Source organism: Mustelus asterias, chromosome 8, assembly GCF_964213995.1.
Source record: "Mustelus asterias chromosome 8, sMusAst1.hap1.1, whole genome shotgun sequence".
NCBI lineage: Eukaryota > Metazoa > Chordata > Chondrichthyes > Carcharhiniformes > Triakidae > Mustelus > Mustelus asterias.
Window position 1 is genome coordinate 139,224,001 of NC_135808.1, and position 19,661 is coordinate 139,243,661.

Here is a 19,661-nt window from a genome sequence, read left to right on the forward strand (position 1 = left end):
CCCTTTGGCCCTCCAAGCCTGCACGCAATACTCCAAATGCAGTCTAACCAAGGTTTTATATAGCTGCAACATAATTTCCCAACTCCTGTACTCAATCCCCAGTCTTTGCTCTCACTCTTCTCAACTCCAGCGAATAGAATTCAGACTCCACAGCAATGTGGTTGACTATTAACTGTCCTCAACGATGGGCAATAAATGCTGGCCCAGCCAGCGATGTCTGCATCTCATGAAGGAATAAAAAGAAAAGCGTGTGAGGAGGTCATTTGGTCCATTCAAACTCCGATGAGGGGCGGAACAGTGAAGGCTGCCCCCAATCCGAGAGTCCCAACAACTGGGTCCTCCATCCCTCTGAATTTTAATTTCAAACTCACCTTGATCTCCCAGCGGGACTGACAAAGCACTCAAATTCCTGGCCCTCTGATTGGGTTCAGAACCCCCATCTTATCCCAATGTCGGGTTTCAAAGCCCGCGGAAACCCCTGTCCATGATGTCAGAAAATAATACAGAATAGAAAGAGGCCATTCAGCCCATTGTCTCTGTGCTGGCTCTTTGAACAAGCTCTCCAATTAATCCCACTCCCTGTTCTTTCCCAATAGACCTGAAGAATTTTTCATATCTCTCCAATTCCCTTTTGAAAGTTATTATTGAATCTGCTTCCACCGCCCTTTCAGGCAGCACATTCCAGATCACAACAACTCACTGTGTCAAATAAACTCCCCTCATCTCCCCCTCTGGTTCTTTTCCCGATTCTCTTCAATCTGTGTCCCTCTGGTTACCCACCCTCCTGTCACTGCAAACACTTTCCCCTGATTTACTCCATCTAAACTCTTCCTGATTTTGAGCTCCTCCATTAAATCTCCTCTGAACCTTCTCTGCTCCAAGGAGCCAGCTTCTCAAATTTCTGGGATTCCACTGAGCAATGGGAAGAACAGTAATCGATGAGATTTAACGATTGTTAAAGTAAAAGTTTATCAAATTTATTTTATTAGTGTCACAAGTAAGGCTTGCATTAACACTGCAATGAAATTACTGTTAAATTCCTCCAGTTGCCACACTCCGACGCCTGTTTGGGTCAATGCACCTAACCAGCATGTCTTTCAGAATGTGGGAGGAAAACGGAGCACCCGGAGGAAACCCATGCAGATACAGGGAGAATGTGCAAACTCCACACAGACAGTGACCCAAGCCTGGAATCGAACCTGGATCCCTGGCACTGTGAGGCAGCAGTGCTAACCACCGTGCCGCCCCTTGGGAAAGTAACTGGAATGACAAAGATGGAAATTGGGCGAATTAGAGTTAAATCAGGCCCAGAAAAAGAAGTAAAGGGCTGCGTTCTCCCTGAAACCGGAGAATTCATCCCGACCTTTCCATGGTCCGCCTCTCACCCATTCCAATTTCGGTGGCGGGCGGGAAGGTAAAATTCACCCCAAAGAGGGGAAAAGAAATTCTGGATTACAAATGAGACAGAAAGAAAATGTGGGTTCGCAAATTAAAACTATTAGAACAATTGACTAACTGTTTGAATGAGCAGGAACTGTGTGAGCTGTCCCCTCTCTGGATGAGTGAGAGTGAGAGACAGGAACAGCAATCTCCTCTCACCGGTTCCTTACGCTGCTAATTTCCAGCCCTCATTTTTTTGCAGCGAGATTTAATTAACGGGAAAATCTAAAACCTCAATGTGTTTGCGGACGGAATCCTGCCCTCGTGAGGCTTTTATTGGACAGATAATCCTCCAACGCCCTGTCGTGGTTTGCAGTTCACAGTATTTGTCTCTCATCCACATAGTTTCTGGGTTATTTACTCAACAGCAGCAACATTCACTGCTCTGGCAGCAGGAAAACCTGATTCTTCATTTTCTGTTTCACGATTTCAAGTTTCCTGTGACAATTTCACTTTGTGATTATTTTTCCAGGGTCCACGTGGAGGTCGTGGTCCAAGAGGCCCCACAGGAAAGCCAGGTCCAAAGGTCGGTATTACCGGAAATCACTGAGATTGTACACCTGTAACACAGGTTATTGAATCCTTTATCCAATGCTTGGATGGGAAGTTCTGTAAACATTGTTTGTCTGTCCGCAGGGAACATCTGGCAACGATGGACCCCCTGGAACATCTGGGGAAAGGGTAAGCACTTGTACCTCCACAGGATGAGAGGGCATCACCGCAAGAGACAATCTCAGGTCAAGCAGCAGAGGCCAGGGAGTGGATCCAATTCAGCGAACCTTAGTGAGAGATTGAGTGTGAAAATCAGGAATAGTTAGTCAGCCTTCCAGAACAAGTTTTCATTTCATTCCCTGTTAATATTGAGAAAGTGTAGAAACCTGTGTGTGTTAGTGACGGGTCAGGGACCCCTCCAGCCCTGCTTTGTGATCTCAGTAAAACCACTCCTGTCTCACCCAGCCTTGCATCTCGGGCTTGGTGAGATCACAGCAGGATCACAAGGCCGACGGTTCAAAGCCATGTCTCCTTTTTACAGCACTAGCTACCGTAAAGCAGGGAAGTTTCAACAGAAAGTGGGCAGAATTTGGGGAGCGGGGGGGGGGAGATTTCAGGTCGGGCCTAATGGGGCAGTTTTGGGGCACCCCAGATACACAACTCCTACAGCTCGGAGTTATGAACCATTTGTGTCTGTCTTCACGATGGAAGATGCAAATAACATCCCAGAAATTCCTGTAAATCAGGAGGTGAGAGCGAGAGAGGAATTTAAACCAATTGCAATCACCAGGAAAAGGCAACTTTGAGCATAATTAGGACTGAAAGCTGATAGGTCCCTTGGAACCAATGGCCTTCATCCTCAGGGCTTGAAGTGGCTGTAGAAATAGCACATGTATTGGTTTTAATTTTCCTAAATTCACTCGATTTTGGAAAGCTCCAATCAGATTGGAATATAGTGAATGTGACTCATACGAAAATATAAAAACATATAAGCAGGAGGAGGCCATTCGGTCCTACTAGTCTGCTCCACCATTCATTTTGACATTGGCTGATCATCAAATTCAATATCCTGATCTCCCCTTCCCCCCATATCCCTCGATCCCTTTAGCCCCAAGAGCTATATCTAATTACTTCTTTCTATGGTGCATCTGTAAAAGTTGGTGAGAGTCGTAGCTGACATGCCAAAGTTCCTTAGTTTTCTGAGAAAGTAGAGGCGTTGGTGGGCTTTCTTAACTATAGTGTCAGCATGGGGGGGACCAGGACAGGTTGTTGGTGATCGGGACACCGAGAAACTTGAAGCTCTCGACAATTTCTACTTTGGCCCCATTGATGTAGACAGGGGCATGTTCTCCACTACGCTTCCTGAAGTCGATGACAATCTCCTTCGTTTTGTTGACATTGAGGGAGAGATGATTGTTGCCGCACCAATTCACCAGATTCTCTATCTCATTCCTGTACTCTGTTTCGTCATTGTTTGAGATCCGACCCACTATGCTGGTGTTGTCAGCAAACTTGAAAATCGAGTTGGCTGCACAGTCATAGGTGTATAAGGAGTATAGTAGGGGGCTGAGAACACAGTCTTGTGAGGCACCAGTTCTGAGGATCATCGTAGAGGTGTTGTTGCCTATCCTTACTGATTGTGGTCTGTGGGTTAGGAAATCTAGGATTCAATTGCAGAGGGTGGTGCCGAGGCCCAGGCCACGGAGTTTGGAGATGAGTTTTGTGGGAATAATGGCGTTGAAGGTTGAGCTGTAGTCAACAAATAGGAGTCTGACATAGGTGTCCTTGTTATCTCGGGGTTCCAGGGTTGAGTGCAGGGCCAGGGAGATGGTGTCTGCTGTGGACCGGTGGCGGAGGTAGGTGAACTGTAGTGGATCCAGGCAGTCCGGGAGGCTGGAATTGATTCGTGCCATGACTAACCTTTCGAAGCACTTCAATAATGATGAATGTCAGAACCACCGGATGATAGTCATTAAGGCACGCTGCTTGGTTTTTCTTTTGTACCGGGATGATGGTTGTCTTCTTGAAGCAGATAGGGACCTCAGATTGTTGTCAAGAGAGGTTAAAGATGTCTGTGAATACCCCTGTCGGCTGATCCGCGCAGGATCTGAGTGCACGTCTGGGTACCCCATCCGGGACAGTCGCTTTCCCTGGGTTGACCTTCGAGAAAGCTGCTGTGACATCTACAACACACCGAGTGTTTGAATCAGGAGGCCTGAGGTAATAAAGGAATAGACAAGGATCTCAGCAGTAGATGAACAGGGACTGAGGTAAGTTAGACGTGCAGCAGGATTATATGCAGCATATTGCTGAGATGGCACTTGGAGCACCATGTACAGTTTTGGTCTTATTTAAGTTGCATTAGAAACAGTTCAGACAAGGTTCACTGAACAAAGAAAGGACAAAGAAAATTACAGCACAGGAACAGGCCCTTCAGCCCTCCAAGCCTGCACTGACCATGCTGCCCAACTTAACTAACACTCCCGACCCTTCCGGGGACCATATCCCTTGATAGAGGTGTATAAGATTTTGATGGGTATAGATAGAGTGAATGCAAGCAGGCTTTTTCTGCTGAGGCTAGGGGAGAAAAAAACCAGAGGGCATGGGTTAAGGGTGAAGGGAGAAAAGTTTAAAGGGAATATTAGGGGGGGGCTTCTTCACGCAGAGAGTGGTGGGAGTGTGGAATGAGCTGCCGGATAAAGTGGTAAATGCGGGGTCACTTTTAACATTTAAGAAAAACTTGGACGGGTCCATGGCTGAGGGGTGTGGAGGGATATGGTCCAAGTGCAGGTCAGTGGGACTAGGCAAAAAATGGTTCGGCACAGACAAGAAGGGCCAAAAGGCCTGTTTCTGAGCTGTAATTTTCTATGGTTCTATGGTTTCTATGGTTTCATTCATGTATTTATCCAGACGCCCCTTAAAAGCCACTATCGTATCTGCTTCCACCACCTCCCCCGGCAGCGGGTTCCAGGCACCCACCACCCTCTGGGTAAAAAACTGGTCACTGGGCTGGTCCCCGAGATCAAGTTGTTATCTTCTGAAGAAAGGTGGAGCAGGTTGGGCGCGATACTCACTGGAGTTTTGAAGAACGATCATATTGAAGCATTTAAGACTCAGGGGGTTTTGACAGGACGGATGCTGAGAGGATGTTTCCCCTCGTGTGGGACCCGAGAACAAGGGGTCACAGTTTAAAAATAGGGACTCCCCTATTGAAGCCAGAGATAAAGAGGAATTTCTTCGCCCAGAGGGAGGTTAATGTTTGGAATTTTCTTACCAAAAGCCACACATGCTTTCGGAGCCCCAAGCCCCTTCTTCAGGTGAGTCACTCACCTGAAGAAGGGGCTTGGGGCTCCGAAAGCTTGTGTGGCTTTTGTTACCAAATAAACCTGTTGGACTTTAACCTGGTGTTGTTAAACTTCTGACTGTGTTTACCCCAGTCCAACGCCGGCATCTCTACATCATGGAATTTTCTTCCCAGGGGACAGTGGGGACCGGGTCATTGAATATATTCAAGGTTGAGTTAGATAGAGTCTTGACTGATGAGTCACAGAATCATAGAGGTTTACAGCATGGAAACAGGCCCTTCAGCCCAACTTGTCCATGCCGCCCTTTTTTAAACCTCTCAGCTAATCCCAATTGCCCGCATTTGGCCCATATCTCTCTATACCCATCACACCCATGTAACTGTCTAAATGCTTTTTAAAAGACAAAATTGTACCCGCCTCTACTACTATCTCTGGCAACTTGTTCCAAACACTCACCACCCTCTATGTGAAAAAATTGCCCCTCTGGACACTTTTGCATCTCTCCTCTCTCAACTTAAACCTATGCCCTCTAGTTTTAGACTCCCCTATCTTTGGGAAAAGATATTGAGTGTCTAGCTGATCTATGCCCCTCATTATTTTATAGACCTCGACAAGATCAACCCTCAGCCTCCTACTCTCCAGAGAAAAAAGTCCCAGTCTATCCAGCCTCTCCTTATAACTCAAACCATCAAGTCCCGAAAGCATCCATGTAAATCTTTTCTGCACTCTTTCTAGTTTAATAATATCCTTTCTATAATAGGGTGACCAGAATTGCACACAGTATTCCAAGTGTGGCCTTACCAATGTCTTGTACAACTTCAACAAGACATTCCAACTCCTACATTCAATGTTCTGACCGATGAAACCAAGCATGCCAAATGTCTTCTTCACCACTCTGTCCACCTGTCAAGGAGCTATGAACATGTACCCCTAGATCTCTTTGTTCTGTAACTCTCCCCAACGCCCTACCATTAACTGAGTAAGTCCTGCCCTGGTTCAATCTATCAAAATGCATCATCTCCCATCTGCCATTCGTCAGCCCACTGGGCCCAATTGATCAAGATCCCGTTGCAATCGGAGATAACTTTCTTCACTGTCCACTATGCCACCAATCTTGGTGTCATCTGCAAACTTACTAACCATGCCCCCTATATTCTCATCCAAATCATTAATATAAATGCCAAATAACAGTGGACCCAGCACCAATCCCTGAAGCACATCGCTGGTCACAGGCCTCCAGTTTGAAAAACAACCCTCTACAACCACCCTCTGGCTTTCCAACGCCGGCATCTCCACATTCTGTCAAGAAGCCAATTTTGTATCCATTTAGTTAGATACCTCACCCTGGATCTCGTGAGATTTAACCTTATGCAACAACCTATCATGCGGTACCTTGTCAAAGGCCTTGCTAAAGTCCATGCAGACAACATCAACTGCACTGCCCTCATCTACCTTCTTGGTTAGCAAACATAGAAACATAGAAAAACTACAGCACAAAACAGGCCCTTCGGCCCCACAAGTTGTGCCGAACATATCCCTACCTTTTAGGCCTACCTATAACCCTCCATCCTATTAAGTCCCATGTACTCATCCAGGAGTCTCTTAAAAGACCCTATTGAGTTTGCCTCCACCACCACTAACGGCAGCCGATTCCACTCACCCACCACCCTCTGTGTGAAAAGCTTCCCCCTAACATTTCCCCTGTACTTACCCCCCAGCACCTTAAACCTGTGTTCTCTCGTAGCAGCCATTTCCACCCTGGGAAAAGCCTCTGAGAGTCCACCCGATCTATGCCTCTCAACATCTTATAAACCTCTATTAGGTCTCCTCTCGTTCTATGTCTCTCCAAGGAGAAAAGACTGAGCTCCCTCAGCCTATCCTCATAAGGCATGCCACTCAATCCAGGCAACATCCTTGTAAATCTCCTCTGCACCCTTTCAATCTTTTCCACATCCTTCCTGTAATGAGGCAACCAGAACTGAACACAGTACTCCAAGTGGGGTCTGATGAGGGTCTTATATAGCTGCATCATTATCCCCGGACTCCTGAACTCAATCCCTCGATTGATAAAGGCCAGCACACATACGCCTTCTTAACCACCTCCTCCACCTGTGGGGCCGATTTTAGAGTCCTATGGACCCGGACCCCAAGGTCCTTCTGATCCTTGACAGTACTAAGAGTCTTTCCCTTTATATTGTACTCCTTCATCCCATTTGACCTGCCAAAATGGACCACTACGCATTTATCTGGGTTGAAGTCCATCTGCCACTTGTCCGCCCAGTCTTGCATCCTATCTGTGTCCCTCTGTAACTTCTGACATCCCTTCAGATTATCCACAACCCCACCAACCTTCGAAAAACTCAATCAAATTTGTGAGACATGATTTTCCACTCACAAAGCCATGCTGACTGTCCCTAATCAGTCCTTGCGTCTCTAAATGCCTGTAGATCCTGTCTCTCAAAATACTTTCCAACAACTTACCCATCACAGATGTGAGGCTCGCTGGCCTGTTGTTCCCAGGCTTTTCCCTGCAGCCCTTTTTAAACAAAAGCACAACATTTGCCACTCTCCCATTTTCAGGCACCTCACCCGTGACAATCGATTATTCAAATATCTCTGCTAGGGGATCCGCAATTTCCTCCCTAGCCTCCCACAATGTCCTGGGATACACTTCATCAGGTCCTGGGGATTTATCTACCTTGATGCGCTTTAAGACTTACTGTACTTCTTTCTCTGTAATATGTACACTCCTCAAGACATCACTATTTATTCCCCCAAGTTCCCCAACATCCATGCTTTTCTCAACAGTAAATACTGATGAGAAATATTCATTTAGGATCTCACCCATCTCTTGTGAGGAAGTTGAGGATTATGGGACCAGGCAGAGCAGTGGAGTTAAGATCACGATCAGAGCTGCCATGAACCTATCAAATGGTGGGACAGTCTCAAAAGGTTGAATGGCCTATCCTGCTCCTTATCACTTTATGCTATCATTGTTGCATCATGCCCTTCTTCGTGAGTTGGACTTGACAATTACCATCAACATCTTGGATGTTTCCATTGACCAGAAACTGAACTGGACTCGCCACATAAACACACTGGCTACAAGAGCAGGTCAGAGGTTAGGAATACTGCGGCAAGTAACTCACCTCCTGACTCCCCAAAGCCTATCCACCATCTACAAGGCACAAGTCAGGAGTGTGATGGAATATTCCCCACTTGCCTGGATGGGTGCAGCTCCAACAACACTCAAGAAGCTCAACACCATCCAGGACAAAGCAGCTCCACTTGATTGGCACCACATCTACAAACATTCAATTCCTCCACTCCTGACACACAGTGACAACCGTGTGTACGAGATGCACTGCAAGAACTCACCAAGGATCCTTCCAAACTCTTGACCTCCACCATCTAGAAGGACAAGAGCAGCAGATAAATTGGAACACCACCACCTGCAAGTTCCCTCCAAGTCACTCACTATCCTGACTTAGAAATGTATCGCTGTTCCTTCACTGTCACTGGTTTAAATCCTGCAACGCCCTCCCTAACAGCACTATGGATGTACCTACACCTCATGGACTGCAGCGATTCAAGAAGGCAGCTCACCACCACCGTCTCAAGGGCAATTAGGGATGGGCAATAAACACTGGCCAGCCAGCGATGCCCACACCCCTGGGAATTGTTGGATAAGTTTGAAGAATAGGTGATTAAAAACACATCTCATTCTCCATTGCAGTGACTGTCAGTGCAAAAGGTAATTAGGCAGTGTGTAGAACATACTGTCACATTGCTGTTACCCAAGACTGATGGATGCTCTGTGGCAGCAATGGTGGACATCAGTGGAAAACACTCACTAATAAACCAGAGAGAACATTCAGGAGAGTGTTCTTCACACAGAGAGTAATGAGTTGTGATGAGGCCCACATGGCGATTGCAGTGGACCGGGAAGATGCATTTGAGGAGAACTTGGTCACACATGGCAGACTCTTCATTATTCCAGCATGTCCCAAACTGGAAATAACTTTATTCATCTTCTGTTGCCCCTCCCAGACTGAAGGAGCAATGTGTGATCACCATTCAAGGGAAAATTGAATAAATACAAGATGGAGAAAAAGATTTGAGGGAGATGTTGAGAAGGGAAGGTGTGGGAGAGCGCTCGACAGGAAGACACCAGCATGGAGCAGTTTGGCAAATGACCTGGTTCAGAGTTGTAGATTTATATAAAAATCTCCTGTCGACCTCACCGTCACATGGGATCATCAGTTAGCCAATGGAATCGAGCGACTGGTCTCTCAAGGAACACCCTAAATAATCTGACTTTAATACCAGTACGGAAGGTTCCAGTTAGTGCAGAAGAGACTGGGGTGGGGCTGCATGGGAGGGGGGGGTGTGGGAGGGGGGTTGCGTGGTTAGTGCGTGGTGAGCCATCATTACTGGACTTCCCCAGGGGTTTGGGATTTAGGATTTAGGGATTTAGAGATTAGAGATTTGGGATTTAGGATTTAGGAGTTTAGGGATTTAGGGTTTAGGGATGAAGGCAGACAAGCCCAGGGCCTGATGGGATATACCTCAGAATACTGAGAGAGGCAAGGGAGGAAATTGCTGGAGCCATTGAGAGAAATCTTTGTATCCTCACTGGCTATAGCAGAGGTGATGTGGAGAGGCTATAGCAGAGGTCCCAGAGGATTGGAGAATAGTCAATGTTGTTCCTTTGTTTAAGAAGGGTAGGAAGAATAATCTAGGTAATTACAGGCCAGTGAGCCTTACATCAGTGGTAGGGAAATTATTGGAGAGGATTCTTCGCAACAGGATTTACTCCCACTTGGAAATAAATGGACTAATTAATGAGAGGCAACATGGTTTTGTGAAGGGGAGGTTGTGCCTCACTAACTTGAGCGAGTTTTTTGAGAAAGTGACGAAGATGATTGATGAGGATAGGGCAGTAGATGTTGTCTACATGGAGTTCAGTAAGGCCTTTGACAAGGTCCCTCATGGCAGACTGGTGCAGAAGGTGAAGTCGCATGGGATCAGAGGTGAGCTGGCAAGTTGGATACAAAACTGGCTCGGACAAAGAAGACAAGAGGGTAAGCAGTGGATGGGTGTGTTTCGGAATGGAGGGCTGTGACAAGTGGCGTTCCTCAGGGATCAGTGCTTGGACCTTTGCTGTTTGTAATATATATAAATGATTTGGAGGAAAATGTAACTAGTTTGATTAGCGGACGACACAAAGATTGGTGGATTTGCGGATAGCGATGAGGACCACCAAAGGTTACAGCAGGATATAGATCAGTTGGAGACAGTAGGAACATTTAAGCAGTTATTGGATAGGCACATGGAGCACACCAGGATGATAGGGAGTGGGATAGCTTGATCTTGGTTTCAGATAAAGCTCGGCACAACATCGTGGGCCGAAGGGCCTGTTCTGTGCTGTACTATTCTATGTTCTATGTTCTATGGAGACTTGGGCAGAGAGATGGCAGATGGAGTTTAATCCGGACAAATGTGAGATAATGCATTTTGGAAGGTCTAATACAGATAGGAAATATACAGTAAATGGCAGAACCCTTAAGAGTATTGATAGGCAAAGGGATCTGGGTGTACAGGTACACAGGTCACTGAAAGTGGCAACGTAGGTGGAGAAGGTAGTCAAGAAGGCATACAGCGTGCTTGCCTTCATCAGCTGGGGCATTGTGTTTAAAAATTGGCAAGTCATGTTGTAGCTTTATAGAACCATAGTTAGGCCGTACTTGAAATACAGTGTTCAATTCTGGAGGCTTTGGAGAGGGTACAGAAAAATTTACCAAGATGTTGCCTGCTATGGAGGGCATTAGCTATGAGGAGAGGCTGGAGAAACTTGGTTTGTTCTCACTGGAACGACGGAGGTTGAGGGGAGACCTGATAGAAGTCTACAAGACTATGAGAGGCATGGACACAGTGGATAGTCAGAAGCTTTTTCCCAGGATTGAAGAGTCAATTACTAAGGGGGCACTGGTTTAAGGTGCGAGGGGCAAGGTTTAAAGGAGATGTACGAGGCATGTTTTTTACACAGAGGGTGGTGGGTGCCTGGAACTCGCTGCCGCGGGAGGTAGTGGAGGCAGCTACAATAGTGGCTTTTAAGGGGCGTCTTGACAAATACATGAATAGGATGGGAATGGAGGGATATGGTCCCCGGAAGGGTAGGGGGTTTTAGCTCAGTCAGGCAGCATGGTCGGTGCAGGCTTGGAGGGCCGAAGGGCCTGTTCCTGTGCTGTAATTTTCTTTGTTTTTTGTTCTTTGATTTAGGGATTGAGGGTTTTAGGGTTCAGGGATTTAGGCTTTGGGGGTTTAGGTGTTTAGGAATTTAGGGTTTGGAGATTTAGGGATTTAGGATTTCGGGTTTAGGGATTTTGGAATTTCAGGTTTAGGGATTTCGGGTTTAGGGATTTAGGGATTTCGGGTTTAGAGATTTCGGAATTGCAGGTTTAGGGATTTCGGGTTTAGGGATTTAGGGATTTCGGGGCTGCGCTCTGCTCCTCAGTCTTTCATCCTTGTTCTGATTGTTTTTCAGGGACCACAAGGACCGCAGGGACCCACAGGGTTTGCCGGACCGAGAGGCCCTCCTGTAAGTAATCCTCTCCCTTTCCGCAATACTGTCAAAGGCTCCAAATCAGGCCTGCTTTCAGCTTAGCACAAAGAGGCCCAGAACTCGCATCAACCTCTAGCTGCCCCCAAGGTAACTGGCCCAATGAGATCACTGGGAGCGGACATGAATGTAGAGAAAGATCCGGCTGCCTTTGGACTGATGTTCGTGCTGTTTGTGCTCAGGAGAGAAACTCGAGACTTTCACACTTGGGTCTAAAGGCCACCGAAAGAAGGGGGAGCCTCCAAACCAACATTAACTACCCACTGGAGAGGGGTGGGGTGAGCATAAGCAGGGTGGGGGAGCTGGGGGTGAGCAGAGTGGGGAGGGGCAGTCAGGGTCCCTTGTTGAGAGGCACTCAGTGCCTGTCGAAAGGCCTGGCATTGGAAATTGGGTGGCGGGGGGAGGACGGGGGGTTCGGGTTGGGGAGGAGGTCACGGAGAGTCACCTCGCTGCCCTTGCTGCGAGTGCATGTTCCACTCTTCCCCTGTGACCCGTGCCTCCTGTGACCTTCCACCATCACTCGCCATGCCTGGGTCCCTCAGTGCCTCCAGTGCCTGTCATACCAGCGCTGCCCTCCCCCCACCTGCCTCCCCACCACTGCCTGCACCCCCCCTCCCCCCCCCCCCCCCCCCCCCCCCCCCCCGCCCCTCCGCTCCTCCCCTACCGGTCTGTGGGTCAGACACCCATTGCTTGCATTCAACTCCAGTCCGTGATTGGATGCTTGAAGCGCTGGATTGTACGCTGGCTGTGGGATCTGCATCATGCTGCTTTGTTTTTCAGGGCCCAGCTGGGAAAGACGGGTTGCCGGGACACCCTGGACAGAGAGGGGAAACGGTGAGTAAATCTCTCCTATCACAGAACGCTGATCAAATTCCAAATCTGAAATACAAAGGGAGGGATGGAAGATTCTAGAAACCTGGTTAGAACCAATCTGGAGAAACTGGGTTCAGAACCGCGACCCGTTCCTCAGGAAGGGGAGACTGGCCTTCGAAAGGCGGCAGAGTGGATTCAACATTGACCTAAAGAGACCATTGTCCCCACCAGTACTGTACCCCAGTGTTATACAGCGACAGACCCATCCCCACCAGTACTGTACCCCAGTGTTATACAGCGACAGACCCGTCCCCACCAGTACTGTACCCCAGTGTTATACAGCGACAGACCCGTCCCCACCAGTACTGTACCCCAGTGTTATACAGCGACAGACCCGTCCCCACCAGTACTGTACCCCAGTGTTATACAGCGACAGACCCGTCCCCACCAGTACTGTACCCCAGTGTTATACAGCGACAGACCCGTCCCCACCAGTACTGTATCCCAGTGTTATACAGCGACAGACCCATCCCCACCAGTACTGTACCCCAGTGTTATACAGTGACAGACACATCCCCACCAGTACTGTACCCTAGTGTTATACAGCGACAGACCCATCCCCACCAGTACTGTACCCCAGTGTTATACAGTGACAGACCCATCCCCACCAGTACTGTACCCCAGTGTTATACAGTGACAGACCCATCCCCACCAGTACTGAACCCCAGTGTTATACAGTGACAGACCCGTCCCCACCAGTACTGTACCCCAGTGTTATACAGCGACAGACCCATCCCCACCAGTACTGTACCCCAGTGTTATACAGTGACAGACCCATCCGCACCAGTACTGTACCCCAGTGTTATACAGTGACAGACCCATCCCCACCAGTACTGTACCCTAGTGTTATACAGCGACAGACCCATCACCACCAGTACTGTATCCCAGTGTTATACAGCGACAGACCCATCCCCACCAGTACTGTACCCCAGTGTTATACAGCGACAGACCCGTCCCCACCAGTACTGTACCCCAGTGTTATACAGCGACAGACCCATCCCCACCAGTACTGTACCCCAGTGTTATACAGTGACAGACCCATCCCCACCAGTACTGTACCCCAGTGTTATACAGTGACAGACCCATCCGCACCAGTACTGTACCCCAGTGTTATACAGCGACAGACCCATCCCCACCAGTACTGTACCCCAGTGTTATACAGCGACAGACCCATCCCCACCAGTACTGTACCCCAGTGTTATACAGTGACAGACCCATCCCCACCAGTACTGTACCCCAGTGTTATACAGTGACAGACCCATCCGCACCAGTACTGTATCCCAGTGTTATACAGCGACAGACCCATCCCCACAAGTACTGTACCCCAGTGTTATACAGCGACAGACCCATCCCCACCAGTACTGTACCCCAGTGTTATACAGCGACAGACCCATCCCCACCAGTACTGTACCCCAGTGTTATACAGCGACAGACCCATCCCCACCAGTTCTGTATCCCAGTGTTATACAGCGACAGACACATCCCCACCAGTACTGTACCCCAGTGTTATACAGTGACAGAACCGTCCCCACCAGTACTGTATCCCAGTGTTATACAGGGACAGACACATCCCCACCAGTACTGTACCCCAGTGTTATACAGCGACAGACCCATCCCCACCAGTACTGTATCCCAGTGTTATACAGTTACAGACCCGTCCCCACCAGTACTGTACCCCAGTGTTATACAGTGACAGACCCGTCCCCACCAGTACTGTACCCCAGTGTTATACAGTGACAGACCCTCCCTACCAGTACTGTACCCTAGTGTTATACAGTGACAGACCCTCCCTACCAGTACTGTACCCTAGTGTTATACAGTGACAGACCCGTCCCCACCAGTACTGTACCCCAGTGTTATACAGTGACAGACCCGTCCCCCCCAGTACTGTACCCCAGTGTTATACAGTGACAGACCCATTCCCACCAGTACTGTACCCCAGTGTTATACAGCGACTGACCCATCCCCACTAGTACTGTACCCCAGTGTTATACAGTGACAGACCATTCCCCACCATAAGAACATAAGAAATAGGAGCAGGAGTAGGCCATCTAGCCCCTCGAGCCTGCCCGCCATTCAATAGGATCATGGCTGACCTGAAGTGAATCAGTTCCACTGACCCGCCTGCTCCCTATAACCCTTAATTCCCTTACCGATCAGGAATCCATCTATCCGTGACTTAAACATATTCAACGAGGTAGCCTCCACCACTTCAGTGGGCAGAGAATTCCAGAGATTCACCACCCTCTGAGAGAAGAAGTTCCTCCTCAACTCTGTCCTAAACTGACTCCCCCTTTATTTTGAGGCTGTGCCCTCTAGTTCTGGTTTCCATTCTAAGTGGAAAGAATCTCTCCACCTCTACCCTATCCAGCCCCTTCATTATCTTATAGGTCTCTATAAGATCACCCCTCAGCCTTCTAAACTTCAACGAGTACAAACCTAATCTGCTCAATCTCTGCTCATAATCTACACCCCTCATCTCCGGTATCAACCTGGTGAACCTTCTCTGCACTCCCTCCAAGGCCAATATATCCTCTCGCAAGTAAGGGGACCAAAACTGCACACAGTATTCCAGCTGCGGCCTCACCAATGCCTTGTACAGATGCAGCAAGACTTCTCTGCTTTTATATTCTATCCCCCTCGCGATAAATACCAACATCCCATGTGCCTTCTTGATCACCTGTTGTACTTGCAGACTGAGTTTTTGTGACTCATGCACAAGGGCCCCCAGGTCCCTCTGCACAGTAGCACGTTGTAATTTTTTTCCATTTAAATAATAATCCAATTTGCTATTATTTCTTCCAAAGAGAATGACCTCGCATTTGCCAACGTTATACTCCATCTGCCAGATCCTCGCCCACTCACTCAGCCTGTCCAAATCTCTCTGCAGACCTTCTGCTTCCTCCACGCAATTCACTTTCCCACTTATCTTCGTGTCGTCAGCAAACTTTGTTTCCCTACACTCAGTCCCCTCCTCCAGATCATCTATGTAAATAGTAAACAGTTGAGGCCCCAGTACCGATCCCTGCGGCACGCCACTAGTCACCATCTGCCAATCAGAAAAGCACCCATTTATTCCAACTCTCTGCTTCCTGTTGGATAGCCAATCCCCAATCCACGCTAACACCTTACCCCCCAACTCGGTGTGACCCAATCTTCTGCAGCAACCTTTTGTGAGGCACCTTATCGAATGCCTTTTGGAAATCCAAAAACACCACATCTACCGGTCCCCCTCCGTCAACCGCACTAATCACATCTTCATAAAAATCCAATAAGTTCATCAAGCACGACTTTCCTCTCATGAATCCATGCTGTGTCTGCTTGATTGAACCATTCTTATCCAAATGGCCTGCTATTTCTTCTTTAATGATGGATTCCAGCATTTTCCCAACTACAGACGTTAAGCTAACCGGCCTGTAGTTACCCCCCTTTTGTCTACTTCCTTTTTTAAACAGCGGCGTAACATCAGCCGTTTTCCAATCAGCTGGCACTACCCCAGAGTCCAGTGAATTTTGATAAATAACCACTAACGCATCCGCTATTACCTCTGACATTTCTTTCAGTACCCTGGGATGCATTCCATCCGGGCCCGGGATGGAATGCATCCCACCTTCAGTCCCGTTAGTCTACCAAGCACTGCCTCTCTGGTAACAATAATTGTATTGAGTACCTCTCCTCCTACCAACACTCGATCGTTAATATTCGGTAAACTATTTGTGTCTTCCACCGTGAAGACCGACACAAAAAACCTATTAAAAGCCTCAGCCATTTCCTCGTTTTCCACGATTAAATCTCCCCTCTTGTCCTCCAAGGGTCCAACATTCACTCTCGCCACTCTATTCCTTTTTATATATTTGTAAAAGCTTTTACTATTTTTATGTTGAGAGCTAGTTTAATTTCATAATCTATCTTTCCTTTCTTTAGACGCTTTCTTAGTCATTCTTTGTTGTTTTTTAAAGCTTTCCCAATCTTCTAAGACTCCACTATTTTTGGCCACTCTGTACGCATCGGTTTTTAATTTAATACTCTCCTTTTTTTCCTTCGTTATCCACGGCTGGCTATCCCTTTTCTTACAGTCCTTCTTTATCACCGGAATATATTGTTGCTGAGTACTGAGAAGTATCTCCTTAAAAATCCTCCATTGTTCCTCAGCTGTCCTACCGACCAGTCTGCTCTCCCAGTCCACCTTAGCCAATTCAGCCCTCATCCTATCGTACTCCCATCTGTTCAAACAGAGGACATGTACTGTACCACAGTGTTATTCAGCAACAGACCCGTCCCCACCAGTACAGGACCCCAGTGTTATACAGCGACAGACTCATTGCCACCAGTACTGGAACGCAGTGTCATACAGTGACGGACCCGTCCCCACCAGTACTGTACCCCAGTGTTATAGGTGACAGACTGGTCCCCACCAGTACTGTACCCCTGTTTTACACAGTGACAGACCCGTCCCCACCAGTACTATACACCAGTGTTATACAATGACAAACCTGCCCCCACCAGTACTGTACCCCAATGTTATACAGTGACAGACCCGTCCCCACCAGTACTGTACCCCAGTGTCACACAGTAACAGACCCATCCCCACCAGTACTGAACCCCAGTGTTATACAGTGACAGACCTGTCCCCACCAATACTGTATAAGAACATAAGAACATAAGAAATAGGAGCAGGAGTAGGCCATCTAGCCCCTCGAGCCTGCCCCGCCATTCAATAAGATCATGGCTGATCTGACGTGGATCAGTACCACTTACCCGCCTGATCCCCATAACCCTTAATTCCCTTACCGATCAGGAATCCATCCATCCGCGCTTTAAACATATTCAGCGAGGTAGCCTCCACCACCTCAGTGGGCAGAGAATTCCAGAGATTCACCACCCTCTGGGAGAAGAAGTTCCTCCTCAACTCTGTCTTAAACCGACCCCCCTTTATTTTGAGGCTGTGTCCTCCAGTTTTAACTTCCTAACTAAGTGGAAAGAATCTCTCCGCCTCCACCCTATCCAGCCCCCGCATTATCTTATAAGTCTCCATAAGATCCCCCCTCATCCTTCTAAACTCCAACGAGTACAAACCCAATCTCCTCGGACTCTCCTCATAATCCAAACCCCTCATCTCCGGTATCAACCTGGTGAACCTTCTCTGCACTCCCTCCAATGCCAATATATCCTTCCTCATATAAGGGGACCAATACTGCACACAGTATTCCAGCTGCGGCCTCACCAATGCCCTGTACAGGTGCATCAAGGCATCCCTGCTTTTATATTCTATCCCCCTCGCAATATAGGCCAACATCCCATTTGCCTTCTTGATCACCTGTTGTACCTGCAGACGGGTCTGTACCCCAGTGTAAAACAATTACAGACCCGTCCCCACCAGTACTGTACCCCAGTGTTATACAGTGACAGACCCGTCCCCACCAGTACTGTACCCCAGTGTTATACAGTGACAGACCCGTCCCCACCAGTACTGTACCCCAGTGTTATACAGTGACAGACCCGTCCCCACCAGTACTGTACCCCAGTGTTACACATTGACAGACCTGTCCCCACCAGTACTGTACCCCAGTGTTATACAGTGACAGACCCGTCCCCACTAGTACCGTACCCCAATGTTATACATTGACGGACCCATCCCCACCAGCACTGTACCCCAGTGTTATAGTGACAGACCCGTCCCCACCAGTACTGTACCCCAGTGTTATACAGTGACAGACCCATCCCCACCAGTACTGAACCCCAGTGTTATACAGTGACAGACCCGCCCCCACCAGTACTGTACCCCAGTGTCATACAGTGACAGATCCCGTCCCACCAGTACTGTACCCCAGTGTTATACAGAGACAGACCTGTCCCCACCAGTACTGTACCCCAGTGTTATACAGTGACAGACCCGTCCCCACCAGTACTGTACCCCAGTGTTATACAGCAACAGACCCTCCCTACCAGTACTGTACCCCAGTGTTACACAGTGACAGACCCGTCCCCACCAGTACTGTACCCCAGTGTTATACAGTGACAGACCTGTCCCCAGCAGTACTGTACCCCAGTGTTACACAGCAACAGACCCGTCCCCACCAGTACTGTACCCCAGTGTTATACAGCAACAGACCCTCGCTACCAGTACTGTACCCCAGTGTTATACTCTGACAGACCCGCCCCCACCAATACTGTACTCCAGTGTTATACAGTGACAGACCCGTCCCCACCAGTACTGTACCCCAGTGTCACACAGTGACAGACCCCTCCCCACCAGTACTGTACCCCAGTGTTATACAGTGACAGACCTGTCCCCACCAGTACTGTACCCCAGTGTTACACAGTGACAGACCCCTCCCCACCAGTACTGTACCCCAGTGTTATACAGTGACAGACCTGTCCCCACCAGTACTGTACCCCAGTGTTATACAGTTACAGACCCGTCACCACCAGTACTGTACAACAGGGTTATACAGCGACAGACCCGTTCCCAGCAGTACTGTACCCCAGAGTTATACAGTGACAGACCCGTCACCGCCAGTACTGTACCCCAGTGTTATACAGTGACGGACCCATCCCCACCAGCACTGTACCCCAGTGTTATACAGTGACAGACCCATCCCCACCAGTACTCAACCCCAGTGTTATAGTGACAGACTCGTCCCCACCAGTACTGTACCCCAGTGTTACACAGTGACAGACCCGTCCCCACCAGTACTGTACCCCAGTGTTACACAGTGACAGACCCGTCCCCACCAGTACTGTACCCCAGTGTTATACAGTGACAGACCCGTCCCCACCACTACTGTACCCCAATGTTATACAGTGACAGATCCCGTCCCACCAGTACTATACCCCAGTGTTATACAGAGACAGACCTGTCCCCACCAGTACTGTACCCCAGTGTTGTACAGTGACAGACCCGTCCCCACCAGTACTGTACCCCAGTA

At 48.4% G+C, this 19,661-nt stretch overlaps 1 protein-coding gene across 1 annotated transcript in view; it reads left to right on the forward strand.

Moving 5' to 3' along the window:
- Positions 1 to 19,661, forward strand: part of LOC144497798 (collagen alpha-1(XI) chain-like) — a 494,895-nt gene that overhangs the window by 313,064 nt on the left and 162,170 nt on the right. The window contains exons 19-22 of the mRNA XM_078219235.1: positions 1,913 to 1,966; positions 2,077 to 2,121; positions 11,785 to 11,838; positions 12,640 to 12,693. Coding sequence (XP_078075361.1) covers positions 1,913 to 1,966; positions 2,077 to 2,121; positions 11,785 to 11,838; positions 12,640 to 12,693 — 207 coding nt within the window. The remainder of the gene's footprint in view (positions 1 to 1,912; positions 1,967 to 2,076; positions 2,122 to 11,784; positions 11,839 to 12,639; positions 12,694 to 19,661) is intronic.